Here is a 22475-nt window from a genome sequence, read left to right as displayed (position 1 = left end):
GATCCCACAAGCCGCAGAGCAACTAAGCCCAGTGCACCATAACTACTGAGTCTGCACTCTAGGGCCCGCAAGCCACAACTACTGAGCCTGAGTTCCACAACTACTGAAGCCTGCACGCCTAGAGCCCATGCTCTGCAACAAGAGAAGCCACCACAATGAGAAGCACGTGCACCATGACGAGAGTAGACCCTGCTCTCTGCAGCTAGAGAAACCTTGCACGCAGCAATGAAGACCCAACGTAGCTGAAAAAAATAATAATGTATGTTGTTTTTTAAAAAAAAGAAAAAAGACTTCAAGGTTTTGATATTATTCAAATAGCATATGATAAACATATATATATATATATATATGAAAAAAGAAAAAGACCAGAGGTTGATTTATCTCATTGTTAGCATAACAATACTTAATTATGAGATAGCAGTCAGATTATCAGAATCTACTTCTAGTAATACTTTTAGATTGTTGTGGAAATAAAAATTGAAAAATGCTAATAAGCATGGATTAAGAGTAAAACAAGATATTACAGATCATTCATGTAAATGATCATAACATTTATTTTTAATTAAAAGCAATAGAATTTTATTGGCCTCAGGATCAAAACAGTAGTGGTCATCAGTAGTCATTTTCTTTCCTGGGTAAGGTAGGTAAGGGAAGAGTTTGTGCTTTTGTAATCATTCTCTTTCTATAGAGTTATCAGACTATATATATTATATGTAACAGGAGGCTTTACTAACCAACAGGTACACCAACTCTCCCTTTCTAGGTCTAAGGCAAATAATGGCTCTCTTTCCCACTGAGTCCAGTCTGAACTTCTCAAGTCGTCATCACTAGCTCACAAGATAAATCACTGCTAGTTTAAAAATAAGCCGATGGTTTTAGCGGGCAAATGCTGAAAAGCAGATGGATACAAATAAAACAGGGGTATCATGGAGTCTATTCCCGGCCAGTTCTCTTCAGTCCATAAATGCTGGAGAGATGTGTTATGTTAGCACCATATGTTACTACATTTGTTACCTGAATCTTGGTCGCTAGTTATTAGAAAGGAGCAAATGAAACTGTGAAAGTTAAGACTTATCTTGATTTTCTAATGTAAAGCACGTGTATCTGAAGTTTTAATTTCTTAATATGGGCATCTCTGAGAAAACAATAAATTTATGCTACCTCATGGTTTAAATCCTTCAAAGATCTTACCACTGCTTATAGGAAGGACCTTTATGAATTTTCCCTTGATAATCTCATTATATTCCTTCATTGCACTTTACATTTCAGTGATGGTGACCTGTTTTTTTTGTTTGTTTGTTTGTTTGCGGTACGCGGGCCTCTCACTGCTGTGGCCTCCCCCGCTGCGAGCACAGGCTCCAGACGCGCAGGCCCAGCGGCCACGGCTCACGGGCCCAGCTGCTCCGTGGCACGTGGGATCCTCTCGGACCCGGGCACGAACCCGCGTCCCCTGCATCGGCAGGCGGACTCTCAACCACTGCGCCACCAGGGAAGCCCCAGTGACCTGTTTTAGTTCTTCTCTACTAGACTGTGAACTCCGTGAACAAAAAGTCCCAGAACCTTGCACAATACCTAGCATGCAGTAGGACTTCAATAAAGTTTTAAATAATTGAACTCTAATTGTATGCATCTGGGCAAAGCACTTTGGCAGTGAATAAATTTTTTTCCCACTTTTAGTGTTTTCTAGGTCAGAGTAGTGAAGACTGGAGGTAAGAAGCAATTTAGAGTATCAGAAAATCCAGATTTTGTGCCAACTCTGAATAGTTGAGTTTAATTCAACATGCATTTATTGTTTTTTAATTTGGACTGCAGAGACAACTTATAAAGACAAGAGCATGAGTACTTCAAATTTTCTTTCGAAAACTGAGTCATAGATGTTGCATTTCAAGCCAAGTAAAGGTTTGATTATTTTACACTTCATGGCTTTTTAAAATTCCAGTTGCTATAACAACTTTGATATTTCTTTATTATTTTTAGCACTTCAGTTGCCATAACAATAAGATATCTTAAAAAAATAGCAATTTTCTTTTATAAGGGAAAAATCTCTTTCAATTAAAAATGAATTTGAATCAACATTTCTCTCCTATAATGTGAACCCATTATTTAAAATGTACTTGTGCTGTTCTGTTTTCATATAATTTTAACAGACTTTGCCAGGAAAAGTTTTAAGGTTTAACTTTTCCCTCTATTTTTTTTATTGTACAAAAATTAAAGGGAGGTAACTGTATTGAACCCATTCTGTGAGATAATATTAATACTTGATGGGATTTCATTGATATAAAAATCTTCTTAAACAATTTAATTTCCAGATTTGCTGTTGTATAAAGTAAGAAAAGAACATGAATGATTGATAGCTCTTACATGAAAGATGTAAGAAAGCTTGGAATTTCCTTTTTTCCTGTGTTATTTTTAGGTGTATTTATTATGTCTGTTGCCTTACTAAAATAGTTACCACCTCACCTACCTAGAAATAACTGACAGTTCAGACCTGAGCTATGACACTTTACTCATAGAGAAGTACTTCTGTTTACTCTTGGATAAAAAATTCTTATAAGCTTAGTTTCTGATTTTTAATCCTCTAGAAAATTAAAGATAGCAAATTAGAAGAGGAACGAAGAGTACTGCTATATTTATATAGAGTCAAAAATATAGGGAGCTATGTATTCTTTTCTATGCAAATAGAGTCAGGAAATATAGGGAGCTATATATTCTTATCTAGGTACCTAGTTACTTGTAGAAATTAAAGTCTCTCTTGATTCAATAGACATATATATTGAATCCAAGGTATGATTGTGTTATAAGATAGTATTCTAACTGACATTAACGGTGATGATCCCAGCCTACCAGGCAAACATTAAATTATGTTCAGAATTCTCAATTTAAGAAGGAGAGGAGTGGATGATACATCTTATAAAGATTTAAATGTAAAATTGTATAAAGTAAAACAAAATTTAAAAAATTATAAAAGAGAAACCTTCAATTATCTGGGAATTGCAGGATCCATGTAACTGAGATTTTTATGGCCCAAGGTTTGGTAATTCTTATATTACTGTGTTGCTAATCACATAAATTTACTAAGGTGTGTAGTCAGGTTCAGATAATGTGTTTCTTATGTGGGCTTCTCACTGTTGTGGCCTCTCGCATTGCGGAGCACAGGCTCCGGACGCGCAGGCTCAGCGGCCATGGCTCACGGGCCTAGCCGCTCCGCGGCTCGTGGGATCTTCCCAGACCGGGGCACGAACCTGTGTCCCCTGCATCGGCAGGCAAACTCTCAACCACTGAGCCACCAGGGAAGCCCAGTGTGTTTCTTTTAAGAATGTACTTTTTAAAAGGAATGTTGAGGGAGTTGGCAACTCAAGAGAAAAGTGAAAGTATTGTTTTAAATTTCCTAATCTCAACAGGTTACTGTGGGTGTGGTTTCTTAAGGAGAAATGACTAAACAAAAAACCTGTTGATAGTAAAGAATATGTTTAACTTCATTATCAGTGAGCTTTGAGTGAACAACTGCTATATGCTTTTTCTGGTTTATTTTTAATTACTAATTTTCATAACCAACTTTAGAAGTTAAGTATTATCATCTCAGTTTTACAGATGGAAACTGAGACATGTGGAGAGAATGATGTACCCAAGGCCTCACAGTTAATAAGTGCTACAGCCAGTGCCAACCCAAATCTGGCTCATTCTAAAGCCTACATTTTCTTCTCTAAGTCACAGTCTTTCCTAGTCTTCAAACTAAATAAATGTTTATTAAAGGTAATAACATAACTTGGGGAAAATGGAAGGAAAGATCATACAGTGCATGGTTTTATTTTATTGTTCTGCATACTATTTTTGACCAATTAATTTGATTTTAAGTATATATTTTGTATTTGAGGGTTTCCCCCACTAAGAGTTAAACATCCCCATAAATAAGTATTTTCTTTGTCCATTTTCCTTTGTGATTGACTAAAGATAGTGGATTCTCTCAAAGGTTTTGCTTTCTCAGACAGTTGTCTTAGGCCCCAGCTAGCTAAGGCAGTCTCAGAGTATTGTATAACTGGCATTTAATAAGAAGTCTTTTCTCACTCAGTGTCTCACTTGCATCTGGGCTGTTGTGTCTGTGAGTACAAACAGTGAGCCATGAGTCAGGTATAATGATTGAGAGACTGTGAAAGTAGACACGGGCTAAATGTACTTATTCTGTCCAGCAGTATCTGTTCTTTTAGACATTTCAGTAGCCCTTATTCTTGGTGGGACTTTGCTTCTGAGGATTCTGATATTTTTCTTTTTCAACATCAATATTTATGATTTCCTGGCAATGCCTTAAAATGCACTCAAGTAATTTAGGCCTCTAATTTGATGGTGTTGCACTGAAATGGGGGCACTTGAAAAAAGCAAATGCAATCATCTTTATCATTCTCTTCAGCTATCACTTACATATGGGTGAAATGCACAGATCTTAAGTGTGAACATTTTGGTGAGTTCAACACATATGCATGCATATAACCCACAGCTATTAAGATAGAAAATCTTTCCATCGTCCCTGAAAGTTTCCTTATACCTCTTGCCAGTAAACACACACGCACACACAGACACACACACACACACACACACACCTGAAGCAAGTATGTTCTGATTTCTTTCATCAAAAATTAGTTTTGCCTGTTCCAGAACTTCATTGTATGGACATATCACATTCCCGTTTATCCATTCCCCTGTTGATGGATGTATGGGTTGTTTCTAGGTTTGGGCTATTAAAAATAAAGCTGCTATGTACATTTTTATACAAGTCTTTTACGGATATATGTTTCTGTTTCTATTGGATGGGATTGATGGGTCATAGGGCAGATTTGTTTAATGTTATAAGCAACTCCCAAACTATTTCAAAAATTTCCAAGTTGGGCCATTTTACATTACCACTAGCAATTTATGAGAGTTTCAGTTGTTCTACATCCTTAGCAACATTTAGTGTTTATCAGTGGCTTAATTGTATCCACTCAAATGGGTATATAGTGGTATCTCATTGTGATTTTACTTGGTCTTTTCTTGATGACTATTGATGCTGAGCACTTTTTCATTTTCTTGAATGACCATCTGTATATCTTCCTTTGTGAAGTGTCTATGTCTGTATTTTTCCATTTTGATTGACTTATTTGTATTTTTATTAACAAATTGTAGGAGTCAGTTATGTATTTTGGATACAAGTTCTTTGTAGGATATATGTTTTACTAGTATTTTCTCTCAGTCTTTTGACTTGCTTACTGATTTTCTTAATGACATCTTCTGAAAAGCAGAATTTTAATTTTAAGTATAATTTATTTTTTATGTTTAGATCTGTGATCATTTCAAATAATTTTTTGTGTATGGTATGAGAAAGGGGTCTAAGTTTATCTTCCTCCAGATATTCAAAATTTTCTAGTGCCCTTTACTGAAAAAATTTCCTTTTCACCTTGACTTGTTTTAGAGTCTATTGAAATTCAATTGGCAATTATGGGTTTATTTTTGGACTCTCTATTCTTTTAAGTCATCTGTTTGCCTGTCCTTATGCCAGTCTTGATTATTGTGGCTTTATAGTAAGTCTTGAAATCAGGTTGTACCAGTCCTCCAACTTTTTTCTAATCTTTTCCCAAGATTGTTTTAGCTATCGTAGGTCCTTTGTGTTTATATGTAAATTTTAGAATCAACTTCTTAGTTCTACCAAAAGCCTACTTGGATTTTAATTGGAATAGCAATAAATCTGTAGATCAATTTGAGGAAAACAAATATTCGTAACAATATTGAGTCTTCTAATCCATAAAGATGACATATCTCTCCATTAGGACCTTTTAATTTTTCTCAATGACATTTTATAGTTTTTAGGATAGAGGTCTTACATGTCTTTTATTAAATTTATTCATATTTTCTGTGTTTTGAGGCTGTTGTAAATAGTTTATTGTTTAAAATTTTCATTTACTATTGTTTGTTGCAAGTATATAGAAATGCAGTGATTTTTATATACTGACCTTGTATTATGACAAAATTTACTCATTAGTTCTAATGGGATTTCGGGGCGGACGTATTTCTTATGTATACAATCATGTCATCCTTTTCTTGTATTGCTTAACTATTTTTTTATATTGCTTATTATACTGGTTGGGACCTCCAGAACATTGTGCATAGAAGTGGTGCGAGCAGACGTCTTTGCCTTGTTTCCAGTTTTAAAGGGAAAGCATTTACTCTTTCACCATTAAATATCATGTTAGCTGTAGGCTTTCCCATATAGTATCTTTGTTAGGCTGAGGAAGTTTTCTTCTGTAGTGCCATAAACTTAGCATTTGTTAAATATTTTTAATTGTTAATAACTTGCCTCATAATAAAATTAAGTTAACTTACAAACTTGTTTTCTGCTCTTGAGGGGTCATGAAATAGTGGATTCTAACATGTCCCACTTTAGAGAGTTTATTTTTTCCTTAGCACTTAGACCAAGTTGCTTTAAAACTACATTTGATAGTACATTTAAAATACATTGACACTGCATTTTGCAGCATTTGACATTCTTAAAATGATAGGTAAGTAATCATTATCTCTTGCTAGATATGATTTTTCAAATCAGTAGTCAAATATTCATATTGAATTGGGTTTAGGTAGAGGTATAGATGAATAATATTGTGCTTACTTTGAATACATTAGGAGGCTAATTATTTTCCCCCTGCAATCTGGTCATGTATTTTATAGCTTTCTTGTGAATCTTGTATGTCATACAAGGGATTGCAAGGAACTTTGCATATTTGACCTTCACAAAACTGGTTATTAGTGTTTTTCTGTCTTTTTATAGACTCGTCAAGCTATTTGGTATGCTTTTATATTAACATTATACTAAACACTTATTTGTTCAACTCCTATTCTTGGCCCAACACTGTAGTGTAGGCACTGGAAATATAATGAGGAACAAAGCAGATGTTCTTCCCCTCATGGAGCTTGCAATCCAGTGAGGAAGACAAAACTGAACAAAAATATACTATAAACTGCGGTATGTGTGGAATCTGGTCTAATCTGGGAATTCAAGGACGGTTCCTCTGAGGAAGTGGTATTTGAACTGAAGCCTGAAGATTGTATCTGAATTAACTAAAAGAAATGAGATGGCATATTAAGCAGCAGGTTCAAATACCCTGAGGCAGTAAGGAGCATAGCAGATATGTGTGTGTGTGTGTGGGGGGAAGGGTGGAGTGGAGGGAGGTAGAGCCAGTTTAGCTAATCCTAAATAATGTAGAAGAGAAGTTAGATTGAATAGATATATGGAGACCACATTTTATAGGACCTGTTAGTATTTTATCCTAAGGGCAGTGTAAAACCACTGAAGTATTTTAAATGGGAGTGATATCATCTCATTTGCATTTGGGAAAGGTTATTCTGCCTGTTTTGCACGTAATGGATTGAAGAGAGGCCACAGACCACTCAGGAAGACCAGATTGGAAGCCACTATAGTGGTTCACACACAAGATGGTGCTAGTTTGTTTAGGGTAGTGGAGGTGGAGAAAAGTTAACAGATGGGAGGAATAGTTGAAGAAATAAATTCTGAATCCATACATCTTTTTGTACCTTTAGAAAACCTTTTACTTTACCCTATATTTGTTTTTTACAATGTTGGTTGCTCATTTCTCCTTGATAATCATTGCCAACTGTTTATCCTATTTACCGTCGGTGGCTAATGATCCTCTCTTGCTTTGCTATTTAGATCCTATTGAGCAGTTGCTTGAGTTGCTTAGATGACTAATAATGAAATATTGATACATATAAAAGGACATATAAAACATATTTAAGGTATAAATGAAAAATTAAACATCTGTGATGTATCATCTCAAGAAGTTATACAGTTTTAGCTCTTAGAAGTAATTCTGAAGTAATTCCAAATAATGGTTCCTCTTAGATATTTCACAGCTAGTGTTCAACAGTAGAAAGGAGAAGGGGGGTGGTTGATAATGACTAATAAGAATGACAAAAATAAAACACCTAATGACCCCTAAAATGAAGAGAATTATGCATAATATAAAAACAAAGAGTGCTTTATGTAATGAGCTGTGTAAATATGATATTAATGCTCTTGTTATTAGAGCTTCACATTATAAATTAGTTTCTATTATAATCAGATCAGAAAAAAGGATGGAAAGGAAGAAAAGTGAGGGGCTAGTAAAAAATGTCAGTCTCAGAAAAGAAGAAAATTATCTTGTTTGAACTCCTGAAACTGTTCTTTTTGAAGTTGGTAGAAGAAAAGAAGGAAGCTTGGTGGGTCAAAGCTATTGCTTCTTAAACTCTCCCTCTCATACTATCATATACCTGTGGCAGCATGTACAACTAGGGATTATTTACGGTATTCTTAGACTCAAATCCCTATCAGTGATTATTTGTTGGAAATAAATGTGTCAAACTAAAGTGATCTAGGGACTTCCCTGGTGGCGCCGTGGTTAAGAATCTGCCTGCCAACGCAGGGGACACGGGTTCGAGCCCTGGTCCGGGAAGATCCCACATGCCGTGGAGCAACTAAGCCTGTGCGCCACAACTACTGAGCCTGCGCTCTAGAGTCTTGAGCCACAACTACTGAGCCTGCGTGCCACAACTACTGAAGCCCGCACGCCTAGAGCCCATGCTCCACAACAAGAGAAGCCACAACAATGAGAAGCCTGCACACCGCAAGGACGAGTAGCCCCCGCTCGCCGCAACTAGAGAAAGCCCACGTGCAGCAACAAAGACCCAATGTAGCCAAAAATAAATAAATTAAAAAAAAAAGTAATCTAGTATTTGAATTTCCCTAAATGATATTTTTTGCCATTTCTCTGATTTAAAAAATATTATGATTCAAAACTTGAAAAATAATGGACAGTCTATACTTTTAGAAGGATTTCTTTTTTTATTTTGGTGATGAGGTAGCTTTAATTAATAGCATTTTATTTTTCAACGGTTTTATAGTAAAGCTTCGTATTTAACTGTCTACATTCATGAATATTTATCACCTGTAATTTTTATTTTGAATATTTATTATTATTGTGAAAGAGAGTTTTAGTTAAATAGAATCTTGTTTGATTTCCATGCTTTTATGTAACCCTAAAAGTCAAAATGCTTCCCTGTAAAATAGGACTTTCTAGCCTTTTTATATTAAATTTAAATATTTACTTTCAAATCTCAATATGGTACTCATTCTAAGATTGTTATTCTAACTTATTTCATACACTTTTCTGGTAATGAGCAATATGCTTCCATTCTTTATTCCACCTAACCCCCTGAAGATTTTAACAGTAATATGATCTTCCTGAAAGGCAGTTCAGCATGGAGGAAAGAATAGATCTATTATTTATTATTATTTAGAAATCATTTTTTGAAATCCAAAATAATTCTTCTTAGACATTTCCTGACTAGCTGCTCTAGTGGAAAACAGAGGGAATGAAGGAGGAGTTCATCAAAATGGTGTTAAGAATGACAATTTTTTTTTTTTTTTTTTTTTTTTTTTGCGGTACGCGGGCCTCTCACTGTTGTGGCCTCTCCCATTGCGGAGCACAGGCTCCGGACGCATAGGCTCAGCGGCCATGGCTTATGGGCCCAGCCGCTCCGTGGCATGTGGGATCCTCCCGGACTGGGGCACAAACCTGTGTCCCCTAAATCGGCAGGCAGACTCTCAACCACTGAGCCACCAGGGAAGCCCAAGAATGACAATTTTGATCTGTTTCATTCCTAGTTTCATGGCTCTGTAATAGTGGGCAAGTTATACTTACCTTCTCTAGGTACCCACTTTCTTCCTTTGGAAAATGATAATGATGGGTATCTACTTCATAGAGATTTAATATTTTTATTGAGACAAAAATGTAAAGCATATAGCATAATGCTTGGCACATAGAATATGCTCTAAGTGTTGATTATCCATTTTCATCTCAAATTTCCTGATTCAATTCTGAAATAATGTGTAAGGTAATTCTAAGTTACTTTAAGAAAATTGCTGACCCCATAAGAAATATTTTTAAAATAGTGAATGTTTGTCTATAGTAAGTCAAAATAAATGGAAATTTTTTTCTTTTCTTTTTTCTTTTTTTTTTTGCCGTACGCGGGCCTCTCACTGTTGTGGCCTCTCCCGTTGCGGAGCACAGGCTCCGGACGCGCAGGCTTAGCGGCCATGGCTCACGGACCCAGCCGCTACGCGGCATGTGGGATCTTCCCGGACCGGGGCACGAACCCGTGTCCCCTGCATCGGCAGGCGGACTCCCAACCACTGCGCCACCAGGGAAGCCCCAAATGGAAATATTTTTAACCTCCATTATATAAATGAGCTTAATTACTTTCTTCTGACTTGGGTATGAGTAGCTCAAGCACTGTATGACAAAGTTCTTTGACTCTTTTTCTATTAAGCATTCATTCATTTATTTCTAATGTCTTCTCTTCTGAGGTCATATTTGATCTTAAATATTCCAGCAAATAGATTTTAGTATAGAGGTGTTAGTTCCAATGCTTTGTTTGTACAGTTAAATACATCAGATTCAGCAATTTAGTGTGGGTGTGGCAGGGATTGGAGAGATTACAAAATAACTTCTATTAATCAAAATATATTTTAAAGAGTAAAAATAGTAGCTCTATCACTTGAGTTCATGAAGACTTAGACGATTTTTAATAATTAATAGGTTTTTTCTGCCAATGAGCATTAGATTACTGCTGACTTTTTAGTGTCATAGTACCTTGTGGTAGTTTCTCTACAGGGTTTAAAGGTGTATCTCAGGGTTTTTTTTTTTTCTGTCCTGCTCATAGGAAATAATCTTTACACATGCTATAAGGAAAATACCTCTAGAAATTCATACATGTCATTAATATGTTATAAGGATCGGTCAGTTCCACTGTGTTCTTTTGTCAATCTTGATCGGAGCTTGCCGAGTAAGTCTATAAGCCTGCATGTGCCTGGCAACTGTTACCTAGTGACAGTTTCAGCTGCAGTAGCCATTGGCTGTGCTGTTGATTGGGGCAGGAGGACCGAGTCACCTTTCTGATGGTGAGTTCTTCTGCATCAGCTCAGGATGAGGAGGAGGAGCAGGGCTTCGGTTCAGGTGGAGGCAGTGATACTGAGAGACTGTGAGGAATAAATACACCGACAGCATCTCGGTAACTGCATCACAGTAAATCGGACTTCTGAATCAAGCAGCCCAGCCTAGCAGCTGATAAGAGTGAATGTAGGTGAGAAGCATTGTTTTATTCCTGTAACAAGAACTATTTTGTGATAAGTGAAACTAGGAATGTGCAAGGAGGAATATCCTGTGGCTATTATTATAAAAGAAGAAGGACTTCCCTGAATGCCTTGGTGGTGCACAAGAAAATAACTTTAAGAAGAATGCTTTCTGTTAAGCTCCTGCATTGTTCCTGAAGGAAATGTTTCTATTTCTAACGCATATTCTTTCTACAAAAGGTATGACAGCAAAGACTGACAAGAGACTCTCTGAAATGCCTGTACTTTAAAAAAGACTTTTGACAAATGTTAACCTCATATCAGAATGACCTTGGAAGCATTTTGGATGGATTCTATCCTGCCAGTCTTTCAGTATTTCAAACTCTAGGATTTAAACTCATCTTGATGCTTTAGAAGTATTTTAAAACAAGAACATCTTATAACCTATCTAATGGCCCCTGCATTAATTGAGCACTTGCTCAAAATAGAACACAGAACTAGAAGAGGCATTTTCTTAACATATGGCTGCTATATAACTGCAAATATAACAAACAAGGTAATTTTCCACTTTGAAAAGGTTTAGTTGAAGTAATGATTTAATGTGTTAATCATTTAATGAAAACAGAAAAGATATAGCAATATAGATTAGAAAGCCTACTAGAAATACCTAAGTAATAAATAATGGCAGCATTTCTAGTCAGAAGCTCAGAGCATATAGGAAAGTTTCTGTTGTCTAAATTTCATATATATTTACACATATTTGTGAGATATAGGTGTGGTTGCAAAGGTGAGAAATAACTTTGAGCTGTATATTTTATGATCATGCTCCATTATAAGGAAGGTGGTGTATCAGATAATGAAGGTTGTTTTCAGTTATTGATGCTGAAACTAATAGCAAAAATGATTTTATTTTCCTTTTGAAAAGGAAGGAGTATAACTTACGATGCTGGTGGTAGCACCAGGAACTGTAATGGACTAAAACTCTTTTCATCTGAATGCTTACAAAAAATGCATGCAGAATTAAAACTTCAGAAGTTTTTCATATTTTGTCAGTATTGACCCATTGTGTATTATCTTCTCTACTGGAAGTATGCTTTTTTTCTCTTATGAGAGTTACAGGGCAATCTGGAGTCCATTACTGCTGTTCTGCTCCTTTGTGCCCCAGTAGAGATGAGTCTTTTAGAATTAATCTTGTTGGAGAAGGGGGTTCTTAGCTTTTGAGAGAAAAGAGAGAGAAATGGATCATAAAGTTGACCCACCAGCATCAAACCCTGAACTGAGCCAAAGACACACTTTGCCACAATGAACTTTTTCTTAGCTTTCCAACCAAATCTGAGATCTTAATTATTTAAATTCTACAATATGAATCCATTTCTCCTGACAGATGAAACAGGAAGCCTGAGCCTATTTAAGGTTTTTTTCTCACTCTTTCGAGTTGATCCCTAAGAAACTACCTTTCTGAGGAGAACAAACGGCCCACAAGAGCTTTTCTTCCTTTGGCAATTGCTTTTTTTTCTTTTACAGATTTAATTTTTCATAGTGCAAGGTATTATTGAAAAGTCCATTTTCTCTAGAAGTGCCTTGTGTCTGCAAAAAGTTGTTTGAAAGCACCGGAGGAAGCTAATCGGTGACCTTTTTTTCACCTCCTTTCTAGCTTATCCCCCTTCCTCCCCCCTCCCAAAGCTGAGGTGTGTTACTGCTGCACTGAGGCTGATGAAGAGACTTGAGTACTCCCTGGGATGCTCAGCTGTGACAGAAGCGCTGCCACTGTCTACTGAAGCTGATTCTGAGACACTCATGGGCAGAGTTTAGCAGATGCTAGGCAGGGCACCTGCTTGCTGTAGCCAGAGCTGCAGGTTCTTTTAATTCCAAGCCATGAATGAATCCAGGTGGACTGAATGGAGGATCCTGAACATGAGCAGTGGCATTTTGAATGTGTCCGAACGTCACTCTTGCCCACTTGGATTTGGCCACTACAGTGCGGTGGACGTCTGCATCTTCGAGACAGTTGTTATTGTCTTGCTGACATTTCTAATCATTGCTGGGAATTTAACGGTCATCTTTGTCTTTCACTGTGCTCCACTCTTACACCATTATACGACCAGCTATTTCATTCAGACAATGGCATATGCTGATCTTTTCGTTGGAGTTACCTGCTTGGTTCCTACTCTCTCACTTCTCCACTACTCCACGGGTATCCACGAGTCACTGACTTGCCAGGTTTTTGGATATATCATCTCAGTTCTAAAAAGTGTTTCTATGGCATGTCTTGCTTGCATAAGTGTGGATCGCTATCTTGCAATTACCAAGCCTCTTTCCTACAATCAACTGGTCACCCCTTGTCGCCTGAGAATTTGCATTGTTTTAATCTGGATCTACTCTTGCCTAATTTTCTTGCCTTCCTTTTTTGGCTGGGGGAAACCCGGTTACCACGGTGACATTTTTGAATGGTGTGCCACCTCTTGGCTCACCAGTGTCTATTTTACTGGCTTTATTGTTTGTTTACTTTATGCTCCTGCTGCCTTTGTTGTCTGCTTCACTTACTTCCACATTTTCACAATTTGCCGGCAGCACACCAAAGAGATAAATGACCGGAGGGCCCGATTCCCTAGCCACGAAGTCGCTGCCTCTGGAGAGACTGGGCATAGCCCTGACCGTCGCTACGCCATGGTTTTGTTTCGGATAACCAGTGTGTTTTACATGCTCTGGCTCCCGTATATCATATACTTTCTTCTAGAAAGCTCCCGGGTCTTGGACAATCCAACACTGTCCTTCCTAACAACCTGGCTTGCTATAAGTAATAGTTTTTGTAACTGTGTAATATACAGCCTCTCCAACAGTGTTTTCCGGCTAGGCCTCCGAAGACTGTCCGAGACAATGTGCACGTCTTGTATGTGTGTGAAGGATCAGGAAGCACGAGACCCCCAACCTAGGAAACGGGCTAATTCCTGCTCCATTTGAAGAAAACCACACAGTAAATCAAATGTAGTCTGACAGTAGTTTGGGATTGTATTCTTGCTTCATCTGGAAATTTGCCACTAGAGAAATATTTACTAGAATAGTTGACTATGAGAGGAAGGGACTAAAGGTTTTTTTTTCATGGAAAAAAAAAACCCCGAAGAAAAGGATGTGTAGAGGGTAATCTCGTGAGATAATTGTAGTGTGTGAGTATGAATGTGCAGTAATAGGCAAAATCAAACACTGAGGATGGAAAAGTACCTCAGATCTTCCACAGGGCATGAGCAAAGCCCCTGGCGTCTGTCTCTCTCTCTGACTGGACTCTCTCCTCTGTCTCTGTCTCTCTCACTCTCTTTGTGTTTGTGGAAATTACTTACATAAATTGCCCTTTACAGAAAAATGCTACATATTATATATGTGGTAAAGTATAATTTTTTGCATCAAAGTGTACTTGTTTAAACTCACTTATCTACAATCCCTAAACGGTCTCTCCATGGAGGATGCATAGTAAGCATTGTATTTTATTACCTGCCACACAACCATTTTGCTTGTGTTTTTATAATATCCGTAGCACAAAATTTCTGCTATGAACAAAAAGAAACAGTATTTTTGTTTCTTCTGGGTAAAATTATGCTCCCTCCTCCTTCCTAACAGCTTTTTTTTTTTCTCTCCATTTTTCTTGATCTGCATCCTTTGGCACCTTAATCCAGAAGTGTCTTAGCTAATGAAAGAATCTACTATATAAAAGTCATAATGTTGAATGATTTATTCCTTCCAAAAAAGCATTCTATAGGTTGTTTGAGATATTGTGTTAAGTATTTTTAATGGCTTTGGGAAACATTTTTATTTGTTTTCTTTTGAATTAGTTCATGTGCCCAAAGTGGTGTCTTTTTGTTTTTTGCAGGGGCTATAGTTAAGCTTTGTTTTTCTTTAAGCTAATTCACAGATAATTCTAATGCAGATGCAGAGTACTCACTCAAAAGTGAGGTATTGCTCTTAAAGCTACTTGTGTCCTTTTTTTTTTCTAAAGAGTAAAATATTAACCTTTTTGTGTTAGATTTACAAAGCTTATTGTTGTGTCTGCTAATTATTTGTATGGTAAAGCATTTGCACATACTATATTTTTTACAACAAAGAAAATGTAAATTACATTATGTGATCTGTGCCTAATGTCTTCTTAGCACACTATATAGATCAGTGTTGCTTAAGTCATCAACATTGGACAAAAATATACAAAAACTTCTTTTAAGAGAAAAATACTTTTGTGTAGTTGTTATTTAGATATTTCTATTAGACCAAGCTGCATTCTTAGTGATGCTGAGAATAAAATATACTTAATTATCAAATACAGGTAAGAACTGTCAGTATTTTCTTTTGTAATGATCTGTTTTCATATTCAGAGATTAAATTAACTTATTTTTTAGTGTACTACATGGAATTGTGTAGTAAATTGTCAGGGGTTTAGATGTAGCAAAACAGCATTTGGGAAATTAGTAGTGAAGCAGGTGTAAGTGCTAAAACATCTAAATCTTACTTTTTTTACCATAAGTTTCCTGCCTGACAGATATTTTAAAATTTATATCAAACTACTGAGTATTTTTCTTCTCAGCATTTTTTATTTCTTTATTTTATGAAATGCATTTAGTGAAATGTGCCTATGACTCTTCAAATTGGAAGCCAAACATGTTTGCACACTGGTGGTTTGACTTCAGAGGTCTTTTAGTAAAAGAAATGTCATCATTTTATTGAGGTTGTTCTGAGCCCATGTATATTTTTAAACATGTAAGGAAGGTTTAAAATAAAGAATAAAACAGTATTCTACGTATTCAAAATCAGACTTTGCTTCAGTTTAATAAAACACTTAGAATAAGAGTTTACTGTTGGGGAATCAAAATTTGTTTCACATTTTTGTGGTTTGGGTTGTTTACATTAATTCTCATCCCGTTTGCCATTGACATCTTGGATAAGTTGAAATGTGCCTTTTGAGTTCAGACCCGTTTAAGGAAAACAAACTTCAAGGAAACATAATGCTGCTGACTTTTCAGGTGGCATAAATAGAACTTTGAACATTATATGTATTATTTGGGAATCAGATTTTGATCCTGTAGTTTGGTGTGTAAGTATAGTTAGAAAACCTGAGGCTGTGTTTATTGCATTTTCCTCTTCTGGCTTTTCCTCATGGTAGTTAATAACAATAATTATATGCCAGGCACTGTGTGAAGTTTTACATATATGAAAACATTTAATCCTCACTACAACCCATGGAGATAGGTACTGTTTTTATCCCCATCCTAAAGATGGGGAAACCAAAGAACAGTGATTTATCCAAAGTCAGTCACTCAATTAATCAGTGGTTGAGGTTCATTCACACTCAATTAACCATTATGCTGTGCTGCCTTTTCCCCCCAAAGCCTCCAGACCTTTGTACCTCTGTCTATACCTTTTCCCTACAGAACTTGTTTGAGTTTTCTTTTTTTCTCACTTAAATCTTTCACTTCAGGTCTCTCCTTGTGATATCGTTTTCCTTGATCTTAAAAATCTCTTTTATTAAAGTAGCAATCTGGTAAGCCCCCACTTACCAGTTAAGTCTTCAATCAAACTGAAACCCTGGGGCATGACATTCCCTTGACATTACTTTTGTTCATTTTTGTTAAGTTTTCATTGAATATCTTTTTCAAGTCTCTATAAATTTCTTATTGAAAAAAATGTTTTTTGAAGGAGAAGAGTGGAGAAGGAAATCTCTGTTTTAGGCTGAAAGGAGAGCCTCTAGAAGGCAAGTTCTCAGTTTAGATTCTTCATTTATTTTAATGTTTCATGTGCAACTCTAGGGCAAGCCACTTAACTTGCTTTTGACATATTTTAATATGTGTTTATATAATAATACTTATTTTGAAATTATTCTTTTAGATGAATATGTTTTAAGAATAGAAAGCATAACCATTATTCTTATTCTATTGTATTCTATGGTAATTATCCAATTTGGTTATAAATGACAACCAAACAATGATGATGTAGTCTATTACTAAAGATTCTGTTATCTGTGGCATTGTTTCTAAAGTTATATAGTGTTGGAAGGCTTTATAACCTACTAATTTGTGAAACCTGCACTGAAATCCTGGCCCTCAGAAGCTGTTTAGCCCTAGGAAAAATACTGAATGTTCCACGTCTCCAGTTTTCTCATCAGGAAGATCCAGAGACTTGTACCTTCCTACTAGGCTGGATTTGAGGACTAAATGAGATAAAGTAATCTCTGTGTTCAGCATGGCTCCTGACACATAGAAAGTATTTGGAATGTGGTAGCTCCTGTTTTATCATCTTTGTGGATGCCAGATTTATTGCCATCACAACTTAAAGATCACTAATTGCAATTTAAGAAAATTGTATTTTATAACAATTAGAGTTTTCTAAAACGGCGTTTTTTCCCAAACCTGTCTAAACTCAGATTTTGACCTAAACTCAGATATTTTTAAATGTAGAAAACTTCCACAATCTCTGAAAGCTCATTTTCCAGGAATAGTTATACATGAAGACATCATTTGAGATTAAAGACATCCATCAAGCAGATGATGGGATGAGACAGGAATGATTCTGAGATTAACCTACCTCCTTACTTTATTGTATTAAATATGCTTAAATATTTTTCTTTCATCGGGTTGGCAATAGAAGGAAAGCGTTGTTCAGGAATATCTTGCCATTTGTCTTCACATTTTAGTTTTCCTCATTTACTAAAATGGAATTTAAGGTATTTTGTCATGTACCTGTTACCTTGAAGAAACAAAGATTAATAAATAGATTCGCTCTACATGTATCTTCTATAATGAAGATTAGAAATGATGTTGCTGCCTTAAATTAAATGACTTTCCTCTGTCTCTCCCTACCCTGGAAGCTAATCATTAGATGTGAAAAAGTTATAAATATGCGACAAACAGAGAAGATTAAGATGTGGGGAATTTGCTTGTATAACATGCTGAGCGTAGCATCATTGGTGTCCAGGTAGGACCATCACAATGCACAGGAGATTATGTTACTGAGTTGATGCTCTATTCTGATGTATAGGTTCCAAAAGTTGCTCTTTTACCTGAGTAAAATGTTAAGATTAGAAGGATATGTAGAAAGTTGCATAATCATCAACCAAATATATAGACACTAAGGAAAACAAAATGACTTGAAAAGAAAAAAATATAAATCCCCTTTTCAGTGTTTCTTATATATGAAAGTTTTATCCAGGGCTAGTTTTGCTCTATAATTTAAAATATTTTAACTTTATTTAATAGTGTAAATGATTGTCTTTTAAAATATTAAAAGTGATGTGATTAGGTTTTCTTCTTTATTAATCTGTTTAAAAGTTTTTTACAGTGAGCATTTACTTACGTTATAATGGGAAAAGTGTTTTGTTAAAAAGAATGCTGACTGTTTAAAAAATATTTTGATGTTTCACAAAAGCTTGGTTGATCCTACAAGTAACATTATCCAATTTTGTCTCAATACTATATTCTTTTGAAGACAGTTTATGTAGTTTCTGACTTGTGTAATATTTGCTATTTCACGTAAAATTTTTAGAGAAGTTTGATGCCCTTCTGCTTATGATATTAGATGTCCTTGACAATTTTGCTTCAGCACAATCAGTTTGAAGTGTTATTTGCTGAATCTGAAAGGGATCTCAATCACCTACCACTTTTCTACTGCACCATTTTTTTAATGCACCGTTGATGGCACCTTTTAGCATTTTTCACATCTTTAAATAACAGAAGGATGACCTTGCATTAAGGAAATAGGGTCCCGCTGGTGTGTTAACTGCATTTCACAGATAGGCAAGATTCTGCTTTCAGTCCCCCATCCCCAAAGATCATATCTATAACTTTTTAATGGTAACTTTTATTCTATGTTTTTATGATTCCCTATGAAGGTGAAGAAAATCAGAGTAATAAATTCAGCAGGAGTCTGTTATGTCTGATAGCAGAAAGGCATATGTGATATCAGTATCTTCACTATAGTAAATGGGACCACCAGATTAGTTTTGGAGATTGTAAAGTTTTAAAATATGTTGGTGATAAATATCAAGAAACATAGTGCATAATGGTAGAATTTATTGAATGGAAATATTTGCTTAAATTCTAAAACTTCCCCAAATGCTCCTTTATGCAAGAGAAATCACATTTATCTTTGACTTTAGAAATTTGACTCCAATTTTACTGTTTTCTACTTAATTTTATGTTTTCTACTTAAGCAAGTATAAATGATGTTGATAAAAAGTGCCCAGATATACTTTATAAATTCAAAGTGGTGGCATTATTTTAGGTGGAAGGCCCACATACAACAAATCAAGTACAAAGTTATATAGCCTGTTCTTTAAAATTTAAAATGTATCTTTGAATGCAGTGCAGACTGTAGCAAGAGATGACCAGTGCATTTGTCTGAGGTTATGCCTGACACAAGCAAGTGTGAGTGTATTTACTCTGTGTAAAATACAGTTTTAAAACATTTACTTATGTTTCTAATAGAGTTTGAAGTTTAAAATAGGTATTAGATTATACATTTTATAATAATAAATAGCCTCTTCACAGTTATTATTCCATTTACTCTTCCAGGAGTTTTATAATTAAAAATAGTAAATTGGTAAAATTGATATTATAAATGATAGATTTTGCTAAGGTTAAAATATAATTTGTGAAGAAGCAGGTTAAAAAACTCCTGAAAATCCTTGTTTTAATATTTTAACAAGTTAAATTATATTTGGATTTTTCTTAATTTTATTATTTTGGCAAGGAAAAGATGGTTCAAAATTCTGTCTTTAGAATTGCTTTAAGTTACCAATTTCAAAATAAAGCATAGTTTCTTATTTGCAAGAAATCAACTTCTGTATATCTAGGTTTTTGTGAAATGTTCTTGCCATAAGTTAGATTTTAAAATGTAACAAAAATTACAAATAAATATGCATTTAACTTTTTGCTCTCTTCAAACAGAATTTGAGGAAAAACTTGACACCCCCAAAGATTAGATTTATCACACTTCTGCTTCTATTGCCCCAACACAGTTTTTTTTTAAACACTTATTACATGTCCAAGGTCTTAAAACTTTACTGGATTTTTAGGTGTATTTACTTGGAGATAAGCCTGGAAAAGTACATTTTAAAGATTCGCATTTAGAGTGTTTTATTATTAAATGGATCTTGTAATGGCTTCTGTTGTTTCAATCATCAGCTTCACTTACAGCCCTACTTTCTCAGTTTCTAAATGTGATTTAACACTTATCATTGAACAAACTATTAAAATTTATTAGAGGACTATACCTTGATTGACTTTTATAGATTTCGAAGTCCAGGACATCCTGTGGTAGCATTTATTTGTGGGACAGGATAAAGGTGTGTGCATGTCGGTATGTGTGTATTTGTTATAATGATTTTGCCAATGTTACAAACTTAGAAAAAAATCCCTGCATGCTCAATTTGTAGTCATTGTAGAGTGTTTAATTACTTTGCCATAGTTAAAGGTACACATCTTTTTTTTTTAATAGAAAACTTATTAGGATTTGAAGTAACATTCTTTGGTGAGATTACCCATAATGTCTTAGTTTTGGAATGTTAATATGAGATATATTCAAATGATTCTGTGTGCAGTGAGGAAAATGGAGACAAGTACCTGCCTCTCCTATCAAGTGTGTTAAGAAATAATTAAAAAACGCTGCACGTTAAAATTTGAAAACGCTTAAAATGCTTTTGAACATGTAAAACGCCCTCGTCATTATCAATTAGATGTATTCTAAAAGCTTCTGTGAGTACGCCCTATCTCATTTCACATATAGAAATCTGAGATAAGATTTTTAAGTGACCCTCGCAAGATCACATAACCAGATAGAGATACTACTGACCATATGTCTTGTGCGGCAATAGTTTTGCCTGTGATAAAGTTCTTGAATAATGTATTTATGGATGGCTGGTGGTTGAGTGACCTGACCCTTCTTCCTTGAGTAGCAAATGAAGACTTAGTTGATACAGGAAAATTCCATATAAAATTTTATCTTTTAATTTTTAAAGTGGGAAAGATTACCTTAAGGTTGACTATATGTTGAAGGTGGGATTTTGAGGTCATGGAAATTTTTAATAAGATGTATTCTCAGCACTGCTAATTGTGTTGATATTTCTTAAAGCAATTTCTTATCCATAGAGGGTAATGAAAATTTATCTCTCCTTTTAAAAACATTAACAGTTTGAAAACATCTGCAGAATGTATTGAGAGCTATATAGACTGAATTCAACTGTATTAGTTATGTATTTAAAAACTATAACCTTGATGAAGAATTGTCAGAAACACACTACTATATCCATATAACTGCTTTTGAAAAGTAAACATGTCATAGCTGTGCACTTTGTGTTCTGAATGTTCTTTGTAATGGATTTGGGATGTTGTTGAAGTCATAATGGGTTGGGTTTTTCTGAAGCATTATGATGGAAAAGGTTTTGACATTTCTGGCTACAGTGCTTTATAAAGTCCTATATATGTTTGTGTACAGTCGAAAAAATAGTACTCAGGGAATCAGAGAGAACAGTCTGAATTAGTGGTTTTTTACCTAAAACCCTATTAATATATAATTCAGTTTTCTTTCAATGAAATAATATGTTTATAGAAAAATTAAAGGAACTCAAATTAGGCTAACACAGGATTGTCTTATAAATGTCCTTAGATGAAACCTTTCCTTCGAAAGTATATGCATCAGTTGAATATAACTGCATTCTACTGAGTTATTTGAAGTTTGTTGCCTTAAACGTTTAAGATTTTTGTGAGAATTTGTGACTATTTAATTTATGGTACTCATTAAAAGGGTTTGCAAGATGAGTCATTGCAAAATTCAAATTACTGCAGTCTGAATTAACCAGTTATGTTTGCATTCCATATCAACAAATTAGGGCAATACATATTTATTGATTGTGTTTTATATGACATGAATTGTGGTTCTACAGATACTCCTGGACGCTTTTAAGTCCAAAGAATAATTTATTGAATTGTGGGAAGCAAGCAAGGGGACAGATTATCTAATTTCTAGGATTTGAGGGAGAGATTTTAGGAACAATGCAATAGATTGAAGAATTAGAGGGATTGATTAATTTTAAAAGATGAATTGACGTAAATATTTAGCCATGTGTTTAGATGCTTTAGTCTCAGAGGATACCTTGGGATACTTGAGAAGTTACTAAAATGAAAGGAAAGGAAATGTTCAGTGTTTAACATACTATCGTTGAGAGAAATACACAATAACTTTGGGATGCAGTATATTAAAAATTAAATATTCTTTTATATGGATTAAATCTAATTGGAGTAAAATCGTTAGGTATAAGCGTTGAGATTAGGACAAGAATATTAACATGGGT

At 35.2% G+C, this 22475-nt stretch overlaps 2 protein-coding genes across 8 annotated transcripts in view; both read left to right on the top strand.

Moving 5' to 3' along the window:
- RABGAP1L (RAB GTPase activating protein 1 like) overlaps window positions 1-22475 on the top strand; it is a 682857-nt gene that overhangs the window by 216507 nt on the left and 443875 nt on the right. The gene's annotated exons all lie outside the window — the stretch shown is intronic.
- Window positions 12336-15691, top strand: GPR52 (G protein-coupled receptor 52). Its single transcript, XM_004326958.4, has one exon. The coding sequence runs from the start codon at window positions 13028-13030 to the stop codon at window positions 14111-14113; it is 1086 nt and encodes a 361-aa protein (XP_004327006.1). The 5' UTR covers window positions 12336-13027; the 3' UTR covers window positions 14114-15691.

This window comes from Tursiops truncatus, chromosome 1, assembly GCF_011762595.2.
Source record: "Tursiops truncatus isolate mTurTru1 chromosome 1, mTurTru1.mat.Y, whole genome shotgun sequence".
Classification (NCBI taxonomy): domain Eukaryota; kingdom Metazoa; phylum Chordata; class Mammalia; order Artiodactyla; family Delphinidae; genus Tursiops; species Tursiops truncatus.
The sequence above is the reverse complement of the archived record's forward strand: the minus strand, read 5'-3'. Positions and strand labels throughout refer to the sequence as shown.